The sequence below is a fragment of the Melanerpes formicivorus genome, unplaced genomic scaffold (genome assembly GCF_026170545.1).
Source record: "Melanerpes formicivorus ecotype bairdi unplaced genomic scaffold, bMelFor1.0.p_v2 SCAF_3049, whole genome shotgun sequence".
Taxonomy (NCBI): Eukaryota; Metazoa; Chordata; class Aves; order Piciformes; family Picidae; genus Melanerpes; species Melanerpes formicivorus.
In genome coordinates, this window is record NW_027145400.1 from 1 (window position 1) to 21785 (window position 21785).

A 21785-nucleotide genomic window follows, 5' to 3' on the forward strand; every position below is an offset into this window, starting at 1 on the left:
GGGGTGGGGGTCACCCCCCCCCCAGCAGGCCACCACTGCAACCCCCCCAGCCCTTCCCTCAGCTCCCCAGAGCCTCCTGCTGCCCAGCTGGGATCTTCTCCTCCCACCCCAGCAGCTCCCCCAGCCCCCTGGGGGCTCCAGGCTGCTGCAGGGGTGCCCCTCCAGCACTTGGGGGGTTGCTGGTGAGGATGTGGTGGTCCCAAGGCCTGCTCCAAGCCCCCTCCCCACTCCCTGGCTGCTCCTGGGCTGAGCCAACCCAACCCAATGCTCCCCCCCCCCACCCCCCAAACCCTCAGGGGCTCCAAGGCAGCCTCCCCCTTCCCCTTCCCCTGGCAGCCCTGAGCTCTGCCCACCTTGGCTGGGAGCTGGAGGAGGGGGGGTGGAGGTGGGGAGGGGTGGAGAGATGCTCCTGGAGGAGCTGGGAATCAGCTCCCTGGGTGTGAGATTCCCAGCTCCCTGCTTGGGGAGGGGGGGGGACGTGCCCAGGCAGAGCCCTGTGCTGCCAGCTGGGCCTCAGACCTTGCCTGCACCTCAGGTACTCAGCCCTGGGGTGGGGTTGGGTTGGTTTGGGTTGGTTTGGGTTGGTTTGGGTTGGTTTGGGTTGGGTTGGTTTGGGTTGGGTTGGTTTGGGTTGGTTTGGGTTGGGTGGGTTGGATTGGTTTGGGTTGGTTTGGGTTGGGTTGGGTTGGTTTGGGTTGGTTTGGGTTGGGTTGGGTTGGGTTGGGTTGGTTTGGGTTGGGTTGGGTTGGGTTGGTTTGGTTTGGGTTGGGTTGGTTTGGGTTGGGTTGGGTTGGTTTGGGTTGGGTTGGGTTGGGTTGGGTTGGGTTGGGTTGGGTTGGTTTGGGTTGGGTTGGGTTGGTTTGGGTTGGTTTGGGTTGGTTTGGGTTGGGTTGGGTTGGGTTGGTTTGGGTTGGGTTGGTTGTCTCTCTCCTGGCCCCCACCCCCCTGGCACTCTCTTGGCAACTGAATGGAGCCCTGCTGGCCCTGAACTCAGGGGCTCCCAGCAGGAGCTGCTGGTGGGGGTCCCCCTGGGGAGGGGAAACGTGGCCACCCCAGGGCCAGCAGAGCAAAGTGCCCCCCAGGTGCCCCCCAGGGTCTCTTCCCCTCTTGGGCTGGGTGAGGGGCTGCTCCTTGTGGCCTCCCAGCAGAGAAAACTGCCCCCAGGTGCCCCCCCAGGTGCCCCCCAGGGTCTCTTCCCCTCTTGAGCTGGGTGAGGGGCTGCTCCTTGTGGCCTCCCAGCAGAGAAAACTGCCCCCAGGTGCCCCCCCAGGTGCCCCCCAGGGTCTCTTCCCCTCTTGAGCTGGGTGAGGGGCTGCTCCTTGTGGCCTCCCAGCAGAGCAAAGTGCCCCCCAGGTGCCCCCCAGGGTCTCTTCCCTTCTTGGCCTGGGTGAGGGGCTGCTCCTTGTGGCCTCCCAGCAGAGCAAAGTGCCCCCCAGGTGCCCCCCAGGGTCTCTTCCCCTCTTGGCCTGGGTGAGGGGCTGCTCCTTGTGGCCTCCCAGCAGAGCAAAGTGCCCCCAGGTGCCCCCCAGGTTCTCTTCCCCTCTTGGCCTGGGTGAGGGGCTGCTCCTTGTGGCCTTCCAGAAGAGCCAAGTGCCCCCCAGGTGCCCCCCAGGGTCTCTTCCCCTCTTGGCCTGGGTGAGGGGCTGCTCCTTTTGGCCTCCCAGCAGAGCAAAGTGCCCCCCAGGTGCCCCCTAGGGTCTCTTCCCCTCTTGGCCTGGGTGAGGGGCTGCTCCTTGTGGCCTCCCAGCAGAGCCAAGTGCCCCCCAGGTGCCCCCCAGGTTCTCTTCCCCTCCTGGCCTGGGTGAGGGGCTGCTCCTTGTGGCCTCCCAGCAGAGCAAAGTGCCCCCCAGGTGCCCCCCAGGGTCTCTTCCCCTCTTGGGCTGGGTGAGGGGCTGCTCTTTGTGGCCTCCCAGCAGAGCAAAGTGCCCCCAAGTGCCCCCCAGGTGCCCCCCAGGTTCTCTTCCCCTCTTGGGCTGGGTGAGGGGCTGCTCCTTGTGGCCTCCCAGTGGAGCCAAGTGCCCCCAGGTCCCCCCCAGGTGCCCCCCAGGTGCCCCCCAGGGTCTCTTCCCCTCTTGGCCTGGGTGAGGGGCTGCTCCTTGTGGCCTCCCAGCAGAGCAGGGAGCTGGGGAGGGACTTCTGAGGGTGTCAGGCAGGGGATAGGAGTGGGGAAGGTGGAGCAAAACCACCTTCAGAGCATCCCAAGGGGAGGCTGAAGGACTTGAGGGACCCAAGCAGAGCAGGGGGGGGAGGGGGTGGCACCCCAAAAGCAGCCAACCCCCCCCCCCAGGGGCTGGGAACAAACCAGCTGCAGGACCTGCTGAGCCAGCTTGAGACCTTGCTGGGCAGCCTTGGGTGGGCCACAGGAAGGAGACCTCCTGCTCTGCTCTGAGGATAGGTTGAGAGAGTTGGGGCTGTGCAGGCTGGAGCAGAGAAGGCTCCCAGCAGACCTCCTGCTGGCCTGGCAGGGTCTGCAGGGGGGCTGCAGGGAAGCTGGGGAGGGACTCTGGAGGGTGTGAGGGAAGGGTAGGACTTGGGGAGGGTGGAGCAAAGCCAGGAGTGGGGAGGTTCAGGCTGGGTGTGAGGGAGAAGTTCTGCCCCTGGAGGGTGGTGAGAGCCTGGCCCAGGCTGCCCAGGGAGGGGGTGGAAGGCTCAGCCTCAGCCCTGGGGGTTCATAGAATGATAAAGCTGCCAGGGCTGGAAGGGAGCTCAAGGCTCAGCCAGCTCCAAGCCCCTGCCATGGGCAGGGGCAGCTCAGCCCAGGGCAGGCTGCTCACAGCCAGCTCCAGCCTGGCTGCAAACACCTCCAGGGCTGAGGCTTCCACCCCCTCACCACCAGGCTCTCAGCACCCTCCTGGGGAAGGACTTCTTCCTCAGCTCCAATCTGAATCTCCTCACTTCTGGTTTTAGCTCCATCCCCTCCCAGTCCTAGCACTAGGGCCAGGCTGTGAGCAGCCTGCTGTGGTGTGAGCTGTCCCTGCCTGTGGCAGGGGGCTGGAGCTGGAGGAGCCTTGAGGTCCCTTCCAGCCCTGACCACTCTCTGCCTCTGTGACTCTGGTTCTGTGATCTAGCAGGGGCTGTCCCTGCCCATGGCAGGGGGGCTGGAGCTGGATGATCCTTGAGATCCCTTCCAGCCCTGACAAATTCTCTGACTGATTCTTGTGATGATCCTTGAGGTCTTTTCCAGCCCTGACAGCTCTATGACCTAGCAGGAGGTGTCCATGGCCACAGCAAGGGCTTTGGATCTGGATGGTCCTTGAGGTCCCTTCCAGCCCTGACCACTCTCTGCCTCTGTGACTCTGATTCTCTGCTCTGGCCTGAGCGGTCCCTGCCCATGGCAGGGGGTTTGGAGCTGGCTGAGCCTTGAGGACCCTTCCAGCCCTGACCATTCTCTGACTCTGATTCTCTGACTCTGATTCTATGATCTAGCAGGGGCTGATTCTCTGCTCTGGCCTGAGGTGTCCCTGCCCAAGGCAGGGGCTTTGGATCTGGATGGTCCTTGAGGTCCCTTCCACCCCTGACCACTCTCTGACTCTGTGACTCTGATTCTTGTGGTGACCCTTGAGGTCCTTTCCAACCCTGACAGCTCTATGATCTAGCAGGGGCTGTCCCTGCCCATGGCAGGGGGTTTGGATCTGGATGGTCCTTGAGGACCCTTCCAGCCCTGACCACTCTCTGCCTCTGTGACTGATTCCCTGCTCTGGCCTGAGCTGTCCCTGCCTGTGGCAGTGGGGTTGGAGCTGGATGATCCTTGAGGTCCCTTCCAGCCCTGACCACTTTCTGACTCTGATTCTCTGCTCTGGCCTGAGCTGTCCCTGCCTGTGGCAGGGGCTTTGGATCTGGATGATCCTTGAGGTCCCTTCCAGCCCTGACCACTTTCTGACTCTGATTGTCTGCTCTGGCCTGAGCTGTCCCTGCCTGTGGCAGTGGGGTTGGAGCTGGCTGATCCTTGAGGTCCCTTCCAGCCCTGACCACTCTCTGACTCTGATTCTCTGATCTAGCAGGGGCTGTCCCTGCCCTTGGCAGTGGGGTTTGACCCGGATGATCCTTGAGGTCCCCTCTGACTCCATGCTCACCCCAGCTGGCCCCGCTGGGCTGTCGCCCCCAGACCCACCTTTGATCCCCCTCCCCTCTCTGCTTTGGCTCCCCCGCAGGTGGCCCAGCCCTTTTCTCCTGAGAAGAGCCCGGCCAGGTGATCAAAATAGAGTCCCTCAAGGTGACAGTCGACTTCCTGAAGGTGCCCTTGGGCCTGAAGAAGCCCCCCGTGAAGGAGGCGCTGGCGGCGGCGCCGGGGCCGGGGCGGGGGAAGGGCTGCGGCGCCGAGCGGCACCGGGGGCGGCGCTCGGACGCCATGGACAATGAGTCGCAGTACTCAGGCTACTCCTACAAGTCCGGCCACTCCCGCAGCTCCCGCAAGCACAGGTGAGGGGGCAGCCTGCCCCGGCCCACCCCTGCCCCCCCCCCAGGCACCCAGCCAGCCCGGGAGGAGCCCCCCAGAGTGCAGCCTGGGTGACCCCAGAGCGCCTCAATGCAGCCCCCCCCCCCCCCCGCTCCCCGCCAGCTCCTGCCTGCAGCATCCCTGCAGCATCCCTGCAGCATCCCTGCAGCATCCCTGCAGCTGGTGCTGGGATCTGCTTGTCCTACCCCTGCAGGTGGTCAGGGCCAGGCTGGGTGAAGCTGGTTGTGTCCCTCAAGCCCTTGCCCCCTCCCTTGGGATGCTCTGAGGTTGGGGGGAGGAGAGGAGGGGGGAAGTCACCAACACAAATCCTGGTCCAAGCTCATGGACCCATCCCTGGAGGTGCTCAAGGCAAGCTTGGATGAGGTCCTGAGCAGCCTGGGCTGGTGGGAGGGGTCCCTGCCCATGGCAGGAGGGTTGGAATTGGATGCTCTTGAAGGTCCCTTCCAACCCAAACCTCTCCATGATTCTCCCCAGCCTCCCTCCACAGAGGCTTCCCCTCAGCCTCATCCCTGGAGGTGCTCAAGGCAAGCTTGGATGAGGTCCTGAGCAGCCTGGGCTGGTGGGAGGGGTCCCTGCCCGTGGCAGTGGGGTTGGAATTGGATGCTCTTGAAGGTCCCTTCCAACCCAAATCTCTCCATGATTCTCCCCAGCCTCCCTCCACAGAGGATTCCACTGAGCCTCCTCCCTGGAGGTGCTCAGGGCCGGGTTGGATGAGGCTTGGAGCCCCCTGGGCTGGTGGGAGGGGTCCCTGCCCGTGGCAGGAGGGTTGGAATTGGATGCTCTTGAAGGTCCCTTCCAACCCAACCCATTCCATGATTCTTCCCAGCCTCCCTCCACAGAGTATTCCACTCAGCCTCCTCCCTGGAGGTGCTCAAGGCCAGGCTGGATGAGTCCTGGAGCCCCCTGGGCTGGTGGGAGCTGTCCCTGCCCAGGGCAGGGGCTTTGCACCTCGCTGCTCTTCAAGGTCCCTTCCAACCCAACCCATTCAGGGGATGCCACCCAAGCCCCTAGCCAGCTGTGGGCGGGCAGGGTGGGCACAGGTCTTTGGAGGAGTTCCCCCACCCCACTGCCTCCTTCTTGCCTGCCAGGGACCGTCGGGACCGGCACCGCTCCAAGAGCCGCGACGGGAGCCGCGGGGACAAGTCGGTGACCATCCAGGCACCAGGAGAGCCCCTGCTGGACAATGAGTCCACCCGGGGGGACGAGAGGGTGAGCTGGGCACGGGCTTGGCATCTCTGCAGCCCCTCCACCCCTCTGCTGCCGAGGGCAGGGCGCGGAGGGGGGGGGGGCCCGGGCACGCCTGCCGTGTCCCGGTCGAGCCGGTTGGGCTGGCCCCTGGCCGGGCTCCTGCGCGGTGCCCGCGGGCAGGGCGGGCAGGCGGCGCCGGCTGCAAACGAAAGCGGCTGCCACGGTGCCCTGGGGATGCCGCCGGGGTGGGCACCGGGCTGGAAAACGCCCGGGGGGATCCAATCCTTAGGGAGGGGACGAGCTCTGCCTGCTCCGCCGCAGCCCCGGCCTGGCTGCCGGCGCGATCGGAGGCTCCGGTGCCGCCTCCCTCCGGCGGCCAGCGCGATCGGAGGCTCCGGTGCCGCGTCCCTCCGGCGGCCAGCGCGATCGGAGGCTCCGGTGCCGCGTCCCTCCGGGGGAGAGCGCGATCGGAGGCTCCGGTGCCGCCTCCCTCCGGCGGCCGGCGCGATCGGAGGCTCCGGTGCCGCGTCCCTCCGGGGGCGAGCGCGATCGGAGGCTCCGGTGCCGCGTCCCTCCGGCGGCCAGCGCGATCGCAGGCTCCGGTGCCGCGTCCCTCCGGAGGCCAGCGCGTTCGCAGGCTCCGGTGCCGCCTCCCTCCGGGGGAGAACGTGATCGGAGGCTCCGGTGCCGCGTCCCTCCGGGGGCGAGCGCGATCGGAGGCTCCGGTGCCGCCTCCCTCCGGCGGCCGGCGCGATCGGAGGCTCCGGTGCCTCGTCCCTCCGGGGGAGAGCGCGATCGGAGGCTCCGGTGCCGCGTCCCTCCGGCGGCCAGCGCGATCGGAGCCTCCGGTGCCGTGTCCCTCCGGGGGAGAGCGCGATCGCAGGCTCCGGTGCCGCCTCCCTCCGGCGGCCAGCCTGCTGCCAGCCTGGCACTGGGGACCCCCCCAGCCCCCTACCCCCCCCAAAGCTGGGCACTGGCGCTCCTCGGGCTGCCATCCCGCAGCTCCCGGCGGCTCCCAGCCGCCCACGCCGGCGGCTCCCAGGCTCCTTTCATCTTCCCCCCACCCCGCGGAGCTGGAGCCGGCGCCGGCGCCGCCTGGAACCTGCGGCGGCTGCTGGCTCAACCCGCCCGGGCCACCAGCTGATGGCAGCCTTGGGGTCACCTGGGGATGGGCTGGGGTCCTCCCGCAGCCTCCTTCGCTTCCCATCCCTCCGCAGAGCCCCCAGCCCGGCTTCAGTTTGCTGTTGGGAAGGGAATTGCTGGAATCTGAGGGGGGGGATGGTGGGGGGAGGGGAAATGAATCCCAAAGTCTGAAGGATGTCAGAGGTTCGTGGAAGGGGTTGGGTTGGAAGGGACGTTCAGGACCATCCGGTTCCAACCCTCCTGCCATGGGCAGGGACAGCTCCCACCAGCCCAAGGTGCTCAGGGCCTCGTCCAGCCCAGCCTTGAACACCTCCAGGGATGGGAAAAGAAGATCCCAGCTGGGATCACCCTGCAAGAGTGGTCAGGGTCTGGCCCAGTGCTGCCCAGGGAGGTGGTGGAGTCCCCATCCATGGAGGCGTTCCAGAGCCCTGTGGCCGTGGCACTTGGGGCTGTGGTTTGGTGGCCGTGGTGCTGCTGGGCTGCTGCTTGGCCTGGATGCTCTCAGAGGGCTTTTCCAACCCAAACCATTCCCTGTTTCCATGTGCCCAAGGCTCTGAGCTCCCTGTCTGGGTGCTGGCTGGAGGAGGCAGCTCCCTCCCTCCCTCCCTCCCTCCCTCCCTGCTGCACGGTGGTGGTTGGGGTGTGTTGGGCTGGGCATGTCCCTTCTGGCCCTGCTAATGAGGGGGTTTGACTGGGAGCTGGCAGCTTCCCACTTCCAGAGCTGGGGCTGGAGAGCTGGAGAGCACAGCACAGAGCCACCAAGGAGGCTTCCCTGGAGGGCCCTGGGCCGAGTCGTGGTCCCCAGCCCACCCCAGGCTGAGGTTTCCACCGGCTGGATGGGGGTGATGGTGCCAGGCAGTGCCCCGGGCTTGGAGGTTTGCTGGAGGGGAGATGTTGGAGCTGGGGTGGGCTGGGAGGGTCCTCTGAATCCAGCAGTTTCCCCCCCAGGCTGCTGGGGATGGGAGAGACCTGGAGCCAACCCCCCCCAGTGGTGAAGGAGCAGCCCCAGAGGGCATCTGAGCAATGCTCAGCAGGAGCTAAAGGCTGGGGGGGGGCAAGAGGCTGGGGCCACACTCTGCTCTCTGGCACCAAGGAGGGCACAAAGTGGAGGCCAGGAGGGAGAAAGCTGTTTGGGGTGAGGCTGCTGGAGGCCTGGAGCAGGCTGGAGAGGGTCCAGGGGAGGCTGGGAAGGTGCTGAGGGGCCTGGAGCAGCTCTGGGAGGAGCAAAGGCTGAGAGCTGCCTGGGGCAGCCCCAGAGGGCATCTGAGCAATGCTCAGCAGGAGCTAAAGGCTGGGATGGGGGCGGGGGCAAGAGTCTGGGGCCACACTCTGCTCTGTGGCACCAAGGAGGGCACAAAGTGGAGGCCAGGAGGGAGAAAGCTGTTTGGGGGGAGGCTGCTGGAGGCCTGGAGCAGGCTGAGCCCAGAGAGGCTGTGAAGAGCTTCCAACCCCCCCTGCTGGGCACTGTGCCCCCCTTGGGGGGAGCCCTGCTGGGGCAAGGGGAGGAGCACAGGAGCTGCCCCTCCAGAGCTTCCCTCCCCTGACTCTCTGTGTCTTGCCCCCTCCTCAGGACGACAACTGGGGGGAGACCACCACGGTGGTGACAGGGACCTCGGAGCACAGCATCTCCCACGATGACCTCAGCCGCATCGCCAAGGACATGGAGGACAGCGCCCACCTGGACTGCTGGCGGCACCTGGGCGTCTCGCTGGCCGGGGCCCTGGCCCTGCTGGCCTTCCTCACCCCCTTGGCCTTCATGCTGCTGCCCCAGCTGCTGTGGAGGGAGGAGCTGGAGCCCTGCGGCACGGCCTGCGAGGGGCTCTTCATCTCGGTGGCCTTCAAGCTCCTCATCCTCCTGCTGGGCAGCTGGGCTCTCTTCTTCCGCCGCCCCAAGGCCTTCTTCCCCCGCGTCTTCGTCTTCCGCGCCCTGCTCATGGTCCTGGTCTTCCTCCTGGTGGTCTCCTACTGGCTCTTCTACGGGGTCAGGATCCTGGACTCCCGGGACAGGAACTACCAGGGGGTGGTGCAGTACTCGGTGTCGCTGGTGGACGCCCTGCTCTTCGTCCACTACCTGGCGGTGGTGCTGCTGGAGCTGCGGCAGCTGCAGCCGCAGTTCACCCTCAAGGCCGTGCGCTCGGCCGACGGCGCCAGCCGCTTCTACAACGTGGGGCACCTCAGGTACCTGCCCTGCCCCACCCCGGGGCGCCTGCAGGGGGGCGCTGTCCGGGCCGGGGGTGATGCGGGCAGGGGGGCGCTGCCCAGGCTGGGGGTGACGTGGGCAGGGGGGTGCTGTCCGGGCTGGGGGTGATGTGAGCAGGGGGCTGCTGTCCAGGCCAGGGGCGCTGCTCAGGCCAGGGGTGACGCAGGCAGGGGGGCGCTGTCCGGGCTGGGGGCAATGTGGGCAGGGGGGCACTGCCCAGGCTGGGGGCAATGCGGGCAGGGAGGCACTGCCCAGGCTGGGGGCAACACGGGCAGGGGGGCACTGCCCAGGCTGGGGGCAATGCGGGCAGGGAGGCACTGCCCAGGCTGGGAGTGATGCAGGCAGGGGGGCGCTGCCCAGGCTGGGGGTGATGCAGGCAGGAGGGCACTGCCCAGGCTGGGGGCAATGCGGGCAGGGAGGCACTGCCCAGGCTGGGAGTGATGCAGGCAGGGGGACGCTGCCCGGGCTGGGGGTGATGCAGGCAGGGAGGCGCTGCCCAGGCTAGGGGTGATGCAGGCAGGGGGGCACTGCCCAGGCTGGGGTCGATGCAGGCAGGGGGGTGCTGCCCAGGCTGGGGGTGATGCGGGCAGGGAGGCGCTGTCCGGGCCGGGGGTGATGCGAGCAGGGGGGCGCTGTCCGGGCTGGGAGTGATGCGGGCAGGGGGGCGCTGCCCGGGCTGAGGGTGACGTGGGCACAAGGTGCTGCCCAGGCTGGGGGTGATGCAGGCAGGGAGGCGCTGCCCAGGCTGGGGGAAACACGGGCAGGGGGGCACTGCCCAGGCTGGGGGCAATGCAGATGGGGGGCACTGCCCAGGCCGGGGCCAATGCGGGCAGGGGGGCGCTGCCCAGACTGGGAGTGATGCGGGCAGGGGGCGGCTGCCCAGGCCGGGGGTGATGTGGGCACAAGGTGCTGCCCAGGCTGGGGGTGATGCAGGCAGGGGTTGCTGTCCGGGCTGGGGGTGATGCAGGCAGGGAGGTGCTGCCCAGGCTGGGGGTGATGCAGGCAGGGGGTGGCTGCCCAGGCCGGGGGTGATGTGGGCAGGGGGGTGCTGACCAGGCCGGGGGTGATGTGGGCACAAGGTGCTGACCAGGCTGGGGGTGATGCAGGCAGGGGGCGCTGTCCGGGCTGGGAGTGATGCAGGCAGGGAGCCACTGCCCAGGCTGGGGGTGATGCGGGCAGGGGTCGCTGCCCAGGCCGGGGGTGATGCGGGCAGGGGTCGCTGCCCAGGCCGGGGGTGATGTGGGCAGGGGGGTGCTGACCAGGCTGGGAGTGATGTGGGCACAAGGTGCTGACCAGGCTGGGGGTGATGCAGGCAGGGAGGTGCTGCCCAGGCCGGGGGTGACGCAGGCAGGGGGGCGCTGTCTGGGCTGGGGGCAATGTGGGCAGGGGGGCGCTGCCCAGGCTGGGGTTGATGCAGGCAGGAGGGCACTGTCCAGGCTGGGGGCGACGTGGGCAGGGGGGGTACTGCCTAGGCTGGGGGTGATGCGGGCAGGGAGGCACTGCCCAGGCTGGGGGCAACACGGGCAGGGGGGCACTGCCCAGGCTGGGGGCAATGCGGGCAGGGAGGCACTGCCCAGGCTGGGAGTGATGCAGGCAGGGGGACGCTGCCCAGGCTGGGAGTGATGCGGGCAGGGAGGCGCTGCCCAGGCTGGGGGCGACGCGGTCAGGGGGGCACTGCCCAGGCTGGGGGCGACGCGGTCAGGGGGGCACTGCCCAGGCTGGGGGCGACGCTGGCAGGGGGAGGTGCCCCCGGGGGAAGGGAGGCTGGGGGGGTCCTGGGTGAGCTGGGGCAGGGGGGAGAGCTGGGGAGAGGAACCTCAAGAAGCTCAGCCTCAAGAAGCTCAACCAGGGATGGGTTCTGCTGGCTGAGGTGGGCAGAGGAAGCTCAGGAAGTTCAGCCAGGGTTGGGGGTTCCAGGGTGAGGAACTGGGGAGAGGAACCTCAAGAAGCTCAGCCTCAAGAAGCTCCACCAGGGATGGGTTCTGCTGGGTGAGATGGAAAGGGTAGGGAGGGACCTGGTGAAATTCAACCAGGGATGGGTTCTGCTAGCTGAGGTGGAAAGGATCAACCAGGATGGGCAAAGGAAGCTCAGGAAGTTCAGTCAGGATTGGGGGTTCTGGGTGAGCTGAGCCAGGCTGAGGAGTTGGGGAGAGGAACCTCAAGAAGCTCAGCCTCAAGAAGCTCAACCAGGGATGGATTCTGCTGGGTGAGATGGAAAGGATCAACCAGGATGGGCAGAGGAAGCTCAGGAAGTTCAGCCAGGGATGGGTTCTGCTGGGTGAGGTGGGCAGAGGAAGCTCAAGAAGTTCAGCCAGGGCTGGGTGGTACCAGGGTGAGGAACTGGGGAGAGGAACCTCAAGAAGCTCAGCCCCAAGAAGCTCAACCAGGGATAGGTTCTGCTGGGTGAGGCAGAAAGGATGGGGAGAGGAACCTCAAGAAGCTCAACCAGGGATGGGTTCTGCTGGGTGAGGTGGGCAGAGGAAGCTCAGGAAGTTCAGCCAGGGTTGGCCCTGCTGGGTGAGGTGGAACGGGTAAGGAGAGGAACCTCAAGAAGTTCAGCCAGGATTGGGGGTTCTGGGTGAGCTGGGCCAGGGTGGGGAGCTGGGGAGAGGAACCTCAAGAGGTTCAGCAGGCTGAGTTCTTCTGGGAGGGACCAAAATGTTGGAGAGAGGAACCTGGTAGGGTCAGACTCTGCTCAGTGGTGCCCAGGACCAGGCCAAGGGGCACAGAGTGGAGCCCAGGAGGAGAAAGTTTGGGGTGAGGCTGCTGGAGGCCTGGAGCAGGCTGAGCCCAGAGAGGTTGTGGAGAGCTTCCAACCCCCCTGGGCACTGTGCCCCCCTGGGGGAGCCCTGCTGGGGCAGGGGGGATGCAGGAGCTGCTCTCCAGAGGTTCCCTTCCCACCCCTCCAGGCTGGGCTTGGGGCACCCTGGGTGCCCACTCAGCTGCCCCACGCTGGGCACAGCCTCTTTCCCTCCCTGGGCCGAGCTGTTCCTGCAGCCCTCCGTCTGTCCCTCCCTCCTCTCCCTCTGTGTGTCCCCAGCCCCTGAGCTGCTGCTGACAGCCTCCCCTGTGTCCCCCCCCACCCCCTGCCCCCTACCCCCACCCCTGGCTGTGTCTCCCTTGCAGCATCCAGCGAGCAGCTGTCTGGATCCTGGAGAACTACTACCACGACTTCCCGGTCTACAACCCTGCCCTGCTCAACCTGCCCAAGTCTGTCCTGGCCAAGAAAATGTCTGGCTTCAAAGTCTATTCCCTTGGCGAGGGTGAGCCCCCCAGCCCCTGCCTTCCCCTCTTCTCCTCTCCCCCTTCCCCTTCTCCCCTTCCCCCTTCCCCCTGTTTCCTTCTCTGGATCAGCACAGCTTGGCCCCGGGGGAGCATCAGGCAGCCCCCAGCACCTCAACTGCTTCAGGGGTCTGGAAGAAAGGGCTCCAGGGCTGGGGAGTGGACCTCTGAGGGCTTCAGGGCTTTGGAGTGGACCTCTGAGGGCTTCAGGGCTGGGGAGTGGACCTCTGAGGGCTTCAGGGCTGGGGGATGGACCTCTGAGGGCTTCAGGGGGGACCTTTAAGGGCTTTAGGGGCTAAGGTCAAGCTTTATGAATGTTGAAGGTGCCTCCAACCCAATCCATAACTCAATGACTCTTTGGAGTCTTCAAGTCAACCTTTATGACCTTGGAAGGTGCCTCCAAACCAACCCAGTCCATAACTCATTGACTCCTTGGAGTCTAATGTCCACCTTTATGACCTTGGAAGATGCCTCCAACCCAATCCATAACTCAATGACTCTTTGGAGTCTAATCTCAACCTTTATGACCTTGGACGGTGCCTCCAACCCAATCCATAACTGAATGACTCCTTGGAGTCTTCAAGTCAACCTTTATGACCTTGGAAGATGCCTCCAACCCAATCCATAACTCAATGACTCCTTGGAGTCTAATTTTCACCTTTATGACCTTGGAAGGTACCTCCAACCCAACCCAATCCACAACTCAATGACTCTTTGGAGTCTAATCTCAACCTTTATGACCTTGGAAGGTGCCTCCAACCCAACCCAATCCCTAACTCAATGGGAATCCAACCTCAACCTTCCTGCACATGGGAAGGTGCCTCCAACCCAATCCATAACTCAATGACTCCTTGGAGTCTTCAAGTCAACCTCTATGACCTTGGAAGGTGTCTCCAACCCAATCCATAACTCAATGACTCCTTGGAGTCTTCAAGTCAACCTTTATGACCTTGGAAGGTGCCTCCAACCCAATCCATAACTCAATGACTCCTTGGAGTCTTCAAGTCAACCTTTATGACTTTGGAAGGTGCCTCCAACCCAACCCAATCCATAACTCAATGACTCTTTGGAGTCTAGTCTCAACCTTTATGACCTTGGAAGGTGCCTCCAACCCAATCCATAACTCAATGACTTTTTGGAGTCTTATTATCAACCTTTATGACTTTGGATGATGCCTCCAACCCAACCCAATCCATAACTCAATGACTCCTTGGAGTCTAGTCTCAACCTTTCTGACTTTGGAAGGTGCCTCCAACCCAACCCAACCCAACCCAATCCATAACTCAATGACTCCTTGGAGTCTAGTCTCAACCTTTATGACCTTGGAAGGTGCCTCCAACCCAATCCATAACTCAATGACTTCTTGGAGTCTTTAATTCAACCTTTATGACCTTGGAAGGTGCCTCCAACCCAACCCAATCCCTAACTCAATGGGAGCCTAACCTCAACCTTCCTGCACATGGGAAGGTGCCTCCAACCCAATCCATAACTCAATGACTTCTTGGAGTCTTTAATTCAACCTTTATGACCTTGGAAGGTGCCTCCAACCCAATCCATAACTCAGTGACTCTTTGGAGTCTAATCTCAACCTTTATGACCTTGGACGGTGCCTCCAACCCAACCCAACCCAATCCATAACTCAATGACTCCTTGGAGTCTAGTCTCAACCTTTCTGACTTTGGAAGGTGCCTCCAACCCAACCCAACCCAACCCAACCCAATCCATAACTCAATGACTCCTTGGAGTCTAGTCTCAACCTTTATGACCTTGGAAGGTGCCTCCAACCCAACCCAATCCATAACTCAATGACTCCTTGGAGTCTTCAAGTCATCCTCTATGACCTTTGAAGGTGCCTCCAACCCAACCCAATCCCTAACTCAATGGGAGCCCAACCTCAACCCTCCTGCACAGGGAGAAGCGCCCCCCAACCCCACCCCCTTCCCCCCTTCTGCTGAGCCTCGGGAGGGCTAAGCTCAGCCTTTCTTGGCAGCAGAGAACTCCACCAACAACTCCAGCAGCCAGTCGCGGGCGGTGATCGCGGCGGCCGCGCGCCGCAGGGACAACAGCCACAATGAGTTCTACTACGAGGAGGCCGAGCACGAGCGCAGGGTGCGCAAGCGCCGCGCCAGGTACCGCCCCCTGCCGCCCCCTGCCGCCCCTTGCCCCCTGCCCATGCCAGGACACCCCCCCTCAGCGGCCACCCGGGCGCTAGGGAGCTCCTTGGCTCCCCTCCGCTGGGGGCTTGGGGAAGAGCAGCCTGGGGGTGAAGACTGGGAGGAGGTTGGGTTGGGTTGGGTTGGGTTGGGTTGGGTTGGGTTGGGTTGGGTTGGGTTGGGTTGGGTTGGGTTGGAAGGGAGCTTCAAGAGTGGCTGCCACCAGAGGTGGTTGCTCAGCTAGGGCCAAGGGAGCTGGAAGGTTATCCAGGCCCAGCTTGAGGATCATCCAGTCCCAGCTTGAGGATCATCCAGTCCCAGCTTGAGAATCATCCAGTCCCAGCTTGAGGATCAACCAGTCCCAGCTTGAGGATCAACCAGTCCCAATTTGAGGATTATCCAGTCCCAGCTTGAGGATTACCCAGATCCAGTTTGAGGATTATCCAGTCCTACCTTGAGGAATATCCAGCTCCAATTTGAGGATCATCCAGTCCCAGCTTGAGGATTATCCAGTTCCAACGTGGGGAGTATCCAGTTCCATCTTGAGGAGTATCCAGTCCTGTTTTGAGGATTATCCAGTTCCAGTTTGAGGATCAACCACTCCCAATTTGAGGATCATCCAGTCCCAGCTTGAGAATCATCCAGGCCCACCTTGAGGAATATCCAGTCCCATCTTGAGGATCATCCAGTTCCAGCTTGAGGATCATCCAGTCCCAGTTTGAGGATCATCCAGGCCCAGCTGGAGGATTATCCAGATCCAGATTGAGGATTATCCAGTCCCAGTTTGAGGATTATCCAGTTCCAACTTGAGGATCATCCAGTCCCAGTTTGAGGATCATCCAGGCCCAGCTTGAGGAGTATCCAGTCCTGTTTTGAGGATTATCCAGTTCCAATTTGAGGATCATCCAGTCCCAGCTTGAGGATTATCCAGTCCCAATTTGAGGATCATCCAGGCCCAGCTTGAGGAGTATCCAGTTCCATCTTGAGGAGTATCCAGTTCCATCTTGAGGAGTATCCAGTCCTGTTTTGAGGATCATCCAGTCCCAGTTTGAGGATCATCCAGTCCCAGTTTGAGGATTACCCAGATCCAGTTTGAGGATTATCCAGTCCTACCTTGAGGAGTATCCAGTTCCAGCTTGAGGAGTATCCAGTGCTATTTTGAGGATCATCCAGTCCCAGTTTGAGGATTATCCAGTTCCAGTTTGAGGATCATCCAGTTCCACTCTGAGGATCATCCAATCCCAATTTGAGGATCATCCAGTCCCAGTTTGAGGATTATCCAGTCCTACCTTGAGGATTATCCAGTTCCAGTTTGAGGATTATCCAGTTCCATCTTGAGGATCATCCAGTTCCACTCTGAGGATCATCCAGTCCCAGCTTGAGGATCATGCAGTCCCAGCTTGAGGATTATCCAGTCCCAATTTGAGGATCATCCAGGCCCAGATTGAGGATCATCCAGTCCCAGTTTGAGGAATATCCAGCCCCAGCTTGAGGCTCTTCCAGTTCCAAGCCTGTGAGGAGCAAAGGCAGAGAGCCCTGGGGGCTGAGAGCCTTGGAGAAGAGCAGCCCCGGAGGGGCTCTGAGCAGTGCTCAGCAGGGTGGGGGGCAAGAGCCTGGGGCCAGACCCTGCTCAGTGCTGCCCAGGTGCAGGTTGGCTTCCTGCTGCCAAGTGGCTGCTCAGCAACCCTCTGCCCCTCAACCTCTCCCACCCCAAACCTCTCCTGGGGTGCAGGTTGGCTTCCTGCTGCCAAGTGGCTGCTCAGCAACCCTTGGAGACCCTCTGCCCCCTGCCCCTCAACCTCCCCCCACCCCAAACCTCTCCTGGGGTGCAGGTTGGCTTCCTGCTGCCAAGTGGCTGCTCAGCAACCCTCTGCCCCTCAACCTCCCCTCCAAACCTCTCCTGGGGTGCAAGTGGGCTTCCTGCTGCCAAGTGGGGAGACCCCCTGCCCCCCATGGCCTGCTGCAGCAGACACCTCCCTGCCTTCCCTCCCCCACAGGCTGGTGGTGGCAGTGGAAGAAGCCTTCACCCACATCAAGAGGCTGCAGGAGGACGACCAGAAGAACCCCAGGGAGATCATGGACCCCCGGGAGGCAGCTCAGGCCATCTTTGCCTCCATGGCCAGGGCCATGCAGAAGTACCTGAGGACCACCAAGCAGCAGCCCTACCACACCATGGAGAGCATCCTGCAGCACCTGGAGTTCTGCATCACCCACGACATGACACCCAAGGTGTGTGGAGCTGGGAGGCCTGGAATGGGTTGGGCTGGAAGGGACCTTGAAGGGCATCCAGGTCTCCAAGTTGAAGATCATCCAGGTCCAAGCCCCCTGCCAGGGGGGGGCTCTGATCCTTGAGGTCCCTTCCAGCCCTGACCATTGTCTGACCCTGTGACTCTGACTCTGATTCTCTGATCCAGTCTGAGCTGTCCCTGCCCAAGGCAGGGGGGGCTGGAGCTGAATGATCCTTGAGGCCCCCTTCCAACCCTGACCATTCTGTGACTCTGATCCAGTCTGAGCTGTCCCTGCCCATGGCTGGGGGGGCTGCAACTGGCTGAGCCTTGAGGTCCCTTCCAGCCCTAGCAGTTCTGTGACTCTGATTCCCTGCTCTGGTGTGAGCTGTCCCTGCCCATGGCTGGGGAGCTGCAACTGGCTGAGCCTTGAGGTCCCTTCCAACCCTGACCATTCTCTGACTCTGATTCTCTGCTCCAGCCTGAGGGGTCCCTGCCCATGGTTGGGGGGGCTGGAGCTGGATGATCCTTGGGTCTCCTCCAGCCCTGACCATTGTCTGACTCTGTGACTCTGATTCTCTGCTCTGGTCTGAGCTGTCCCTGCCTATGGCTGGGGGGCTGCAGCTGGCTGAGCCTTGAGGTCCCTTCCAACCCTAACAGTTCTCTGACTCTGTGACTCTGATTCTCTGATCCAGTCTGAGCTATCCCTGCCCATGGCTGGGGGCTGCAACTGGCTGAGCCTTGAGGTCCCTTCCAGCCCTGACTATTCTCTGACTCTGATTCTCTGACTCTGATTCTCTGACCCAGCCTGAGCTGTCCCTGCCCATGGCTGGGGGGCTGCAAGTGGCTGATCCTTGAGGCCCCTTCCAACCCTAACAGTTCTGTGACTCTGTGACTCTGATTCTCTGATCCAGTCTGAGCTGTCCCTGCCCATGGCTGGTGGGGCTGGAGCTGAATGATCCTTGAGGTCCCTTCCAGCCCTGACCATTCTCTGACTCTGATTCTCTGACCCAGCCTGAGCTGTCCCTGCCCATGGCTGGGGGGCTGCAACTGGCTGAGCCTTGAGGCCCCTTCCATCCCTAACAGCTCTCTGACTTTGTGACTCTGATTCTTTGCTCTGGTGTGAGCTGTCCCTGCCCAGGGCTGAGGGGCTGGAGCTGGATGATCCTTGAGGTCCCTTCCAACCCTGACCATTCTCTAACTCTGACCCAGTCTGAGGGGTCCCTGCCCATGGCAGGGGGGCTGGAGCTGGATGATCTTTGAGGTCCCTTCCAACCCTGACCACTCTGACTCTGATTCTCTGATCCAGCCTGAGCTGTCCCTGCCCATGGCTGGGGGGCTGCAACTGGCTGAGCCTTGAGGTCCCTTCCAGCCCTGACTATTCTGTGGCTCTGATTCTCTGACTCTGATTCTCTGATCTAGCAGGAGCTGTCCCTGCCCATGGCTGGGGGTGCTGGAGCTGAATGATCCCTTGAGGCCCCTTCCATCCCTAACAGCTCTCTGACTCTGTGACTCTGATTCTCTGCTCTGGTCTGAGCTGTCCCTGCCCATGGCTGGGGGTGCTGGAGCTGAATGATCCTTGAGGCCCCTTCCATCCCTAACAGCTCTCTGACTCTGTGACTCCGATGCTCTGCTCTGGTCTGAGCTGTCCCTGCCCGTGGCTGGGGGTGCTGGAGCTGGATGATCCTTGAGGTCCCTTCCAACCCTGACCACTCTGACTCTGATTCTCTGATCCAGTCTGAGCTGTCCCTGCCCATGGCAGGGAGAGCTGCAGCTGAATGATCCTTGAGGCCCCTTCCATCCCTAACAGCTCTCTGACTTTGTGACTCCGATTCTTTGCTCTGGTGTGAGCTGTCCTTACCCCTGGCTGGGGGGGGCTAGAGCTGAATGATCCCTTGAGGCCCCTTCCAACCCTGACAGCTCTCTTGCTTCTCCTCTTCCCCCCCCTTCCTGCCGCCCCCAAGGCCTTCCTGGAGCGCTACCTGAGCGCCGGCCCCACCATCCAGTACCACAAGGACCGCTGGCTGGCCAAGCAGTGGACGCTGGTCAGCGAGGAGCCGGTGACCAACGGGCTGAAGGACGGGGTGGTCTTCGTGCTGAAGAGGCAGGACTTCAGCCTGGTGGTCAGCACCAAGAGGATTCCTCTCTTCAAGCTCTCCGAGGAGTTCGTGGACCCCAAGTCGCACAAATTCGTCATGAGGCTGCAGTCGGAGACCTCGGTGTGAGCTGCAGAGAGAGGCCCTAGAGAGGGGGCTCAGGGCTCTGGCTGGGGCTGTGGGCAGCACCTCTGCTCCCCTCCTCCTCCTGCTCCTGCTCCTCCTCCTCCTCCTCCTCCTCGGCTCCACCTCAGGGAGGCCACAGCTCGAGGGCAGAGCTGTGGTGTGGCACCGGGGGAGCTCCAGCGCCAGCGCCCAGCGCCGCCCGCCTGTGGCCGCCTGCCCGCCGCGCCCCCGGCCGGGGCCCTCCTTGGGGGTGGGCTGAGCACCTTCCTCCTCCTCCTCCTCCTCTTCCTCCCTCCTCCTGCCCCCCTCCTCCCCAGCTCCACTGCAGCTCAGGGAGGCCACAGCTCGAGGGCAGAGCACCGGGGAGCTCCAGCGCCAGCGTCAGCGCCGCCGCCTGTGGCCGCCTGCCCTCTGCGCCCCGGCCGGGGCCCTCCTTGGGGGTGGGCTGAGCACCTTCCTCCTCCTCCTCTCCTCCTCCTCCTCCTCCTCCCCCTCCTCCCCAGCTCCACTGCAGCTCAGGGAGGCCACAGCTCGAGGGTAGAGCACCAGGGAGCTCCAGCGCCAGCGCCGCCAACCTGTGGCCACCTGCCCACCGTGCCCCAGCTTGGGCCCTCCTTGGGGGTGGGCTGAGCACCTTCCTCCTCCTCTTCCTCCTCCTCTTCCTCCTCCTCTTCCTCCTCCTCTTCCTCCTCCTCTTCCTCCTCCTCTTCCTCCTCCTCTTCCTCCTCCTCTTCCTCCTCCTCTTCCTCCTCCTCTTCCTCCCTCCCCAGCTCCTCCGTGGCTCAGGGAGGCCACAGCTCGAGGGTAGAGCACCAGGGAGCTCCAGCTCCAGCGCCGCTGCCTGCCCTCTGCACCCCCAGCTCAGGCCCTCCTTGGGGGTGGGGCTGAGCACCTTCCTCCTCCTCCTCCTCTTCCTCCTCCTCTTCCTCCTCCTCCTCCTCCCCAGCTCCACTGCAGCTCAGGGAGGCCACAGCTCGAGGGCAGAGCTGTGGTGGGCACCAGGGAGCTCCAGCACCAGCGCTGCCTCCTGCCCTCCACGCCTCAGCTTGGTCCCTCCTTGGGGGCGGGCTGAGCCCCTTCCTCCTCCCTCTCCTCCTCCTCCTCCTCCTTCTCCCCCAGCTTCACCTCAGGCAGGCCACAGCTCGAGGGCAGAGCTGTGGTGGGCACCAGGGAGCTCCAGCACCAGCGCTGCCTCCTGCCCTCTGCGCCCCGGCTCGGGCCCTCCTTGGGGGTGTGCTGAGCCCCTTCCTCCTCCTCCTCCTCCTCCTCCTCCTCCCTAGCAGGTCCTTGTAGCATCCCCCCCCCCTCACCCCCCCTCCAGCTGGAGACTGTTTTGGTGCCATCACTCAAGGGCTAACTCCAGATGTTCTTCACCAGCATCTTCCAAGCACCACCAGGTGCTGAGGACCTTCTGACCTGGCTCTGGCCTCCAACCACTGCCCCGTGCCTGGCCCTGGGGGGGAGGGGGTTTGATCTTGGAGATATGATGGGGGGGGGGAAGGGAAGGGATGGGGGGGAAAGGGAAGGAAGTGGTTTCCAAACCCCTCTGTGACCCATGGCTGCTATGAAAACCTCCCACCCCCCCCAGCCCCCCCTCCCTGGGACCCCCAGCATGGGCACAGGGCTGGCTTCTCTGGCTGCGGGCAGCTCCTCCTCCTCCTCCTCCTCCTCAGCTCTTGCCACCACCCAGGGAGAATCTGGCCCTGAGGAGCAGCAGAAAGGTTGAGTTCTTCTTCCCCACCCCCCCCCCTCCAAGAGTGCTTCCCCAGCTGTGCCCCAGGGCCCCCCCCCCCCCAGCAGCAGCACCTCCCAGGGGCTCTGCCCCAGGCTGCTCAGGGCTGGGGGCTGTGGCCTGCAGGCAGAGCAGCTTCAGAGGTCCCCTCAGGGGTCCCATCCTGCACCTGAAGCCAGCTTTGGGGGTGGGGGGGTGGGGGAGGGGGAAGGAATTGAGGGGCTTGGGGGGGGGGTGTCAGTGAGGCTCTGAACTAAGGGCTCATTGGGAGCTGGTGGTCCCCCAGGGGGGGGCTGCAGAAGCTTTTGCCCTCCCTTGGCTTTGGTAAGGTCACAAAATACCTCCTGGAATCCCTCTGGAGTCTCTTTTGTCTCCCTCGGGGTCTTAGTGCTGAGCTGTGGGGGGGGGCGGGGGGGGGGGGGCGGTTTCCTGGGGGTCCTGAAGGGGGGGGTGGGGCAAGGTTGGGGTCCCAGGGGGCTGCTCAAGCATCACCCCCGAGGGGCTGGGTGGGCAAGGGGGGGGGGTCCAACACCTCACCCCCCGAGGAGCTGGGGGGGGTCCAAACCTCACCCTCAAAGGGCTGGGGTGGGCAAGGGGGGGGTCCAAACCTCCACCCCCAAAGGGCTGGGTGGTCAAGGGGGGGGGGGTCTAAAACCTCACCCCCGAGGGGCTGGGTGGGCAAGGGGGGGAGTCCAGACCTCACCCTAAGGAGCTGGGTGGGGCAAGGGGGGGGTCCAAACCTCAACCCCAAGGGGCTGGGTGGGCAAGGGGGGGGTCCAAACCTCAACCCCAAGGGGGCTGGGTGGGCAAGGGGGGGTCCAACACCTTACCCCCCAAGGAGCTGGCGTGGGCAAGGGAGGGTTTTGGGGTGAAATTCAGCTTTATTGGCTCAGCCAAGTCCTCATCCTGGCGGGGGGGGGGGTGGGGAGGGCAGCAGGCACCCAGAGTGTGGACCCCTCCTCACTTCCCCCCCCCCGGATCCACGCAGGTCCTGGGTGCAGAGCATCCGTGGGAAGGGCCAAGGGGGGGCCGGGGGTGGGGTGGAGCCTGAGGGTTGTGGCCCTCAGCTCCGCGCTCCTGGGGCCCCACCTTGGGCTCCCAAGCTCTGCCTCGGGGTCCCGGAGCGCCCCCCCCCCGCGGGAGCCCTCAGTCGGCGCCGCCGGCGGCTGGGCTGGAGGCAGCCT

General features: G+C 63.7%; 1 protein-coding gene across 3 annotated transcripts; it reads left to right on the plus strand.

Moving 5' to 3' along the window:
* The first annotated feature begins 4149 nt into the window (after positions 1-4149).
* On the plus strand, positions 4150-19034 carry VANGL2 (VANGL planar cell polarity protein 2). 3 transcript variants are annotated; one of them, XM_068136716.1, is made up of 7 exons: positions 4150-4419; positions 5545-5665; positions 8358-8965; positions 12114-12250; positions 14260-14398; positions 16420-16651; positions 18612-19034. In XM_068136716.1, exons 1-7 carry the CDS (start codon positions 4349-4351, stop codon positions 18870-18872), a joined length of 1569 nt encoding a protein of 522 aa, XP_067992817.1. In that variant the 5' UTR covers positions 4150-4348; the 3' UTR covers positions 18873-19034. The 3 variants fall into 3 exon arrangements, with proteins under 3 accessions (XP_067992817.1, XP_067992819.1, XP_067992820.1); XM_068136718.1 differs by having other exon boundaries at positions 14263-14398; XM_068136719.1 differs by lacking the exons at positions 4150-4419; positions 5545-5665 and adding an exon at positions 7519-7662.
* Positions 19035-21785: the final 2751 nt, after the last annotated feature.

Bases quoted from the DNA above. Each gene is read 5' to 3' on its own strand.
- VANGL2 (XM_068136716.1), top strand. From the start codon at position 4,349: ATGGACAATGAGTCGCAGTACTCAGGCTACTCCTACAAGTCCGGCCAC. The intron at 8,966-12,113 runs GTACCTGCCCTG...TCTCCCTTGCAG, and splicing joins TACAACGTGGGGCACCTCAG to CATCCAGCGAGCAGCTGTCT. The intron at 16,652-18,611 runs GTGTGTGGAGCT...GCCGCCCCCAAG, and splicing joins CCCACGACATGACACCCAAG to GCCTTCCTGGAGCGCTACCT.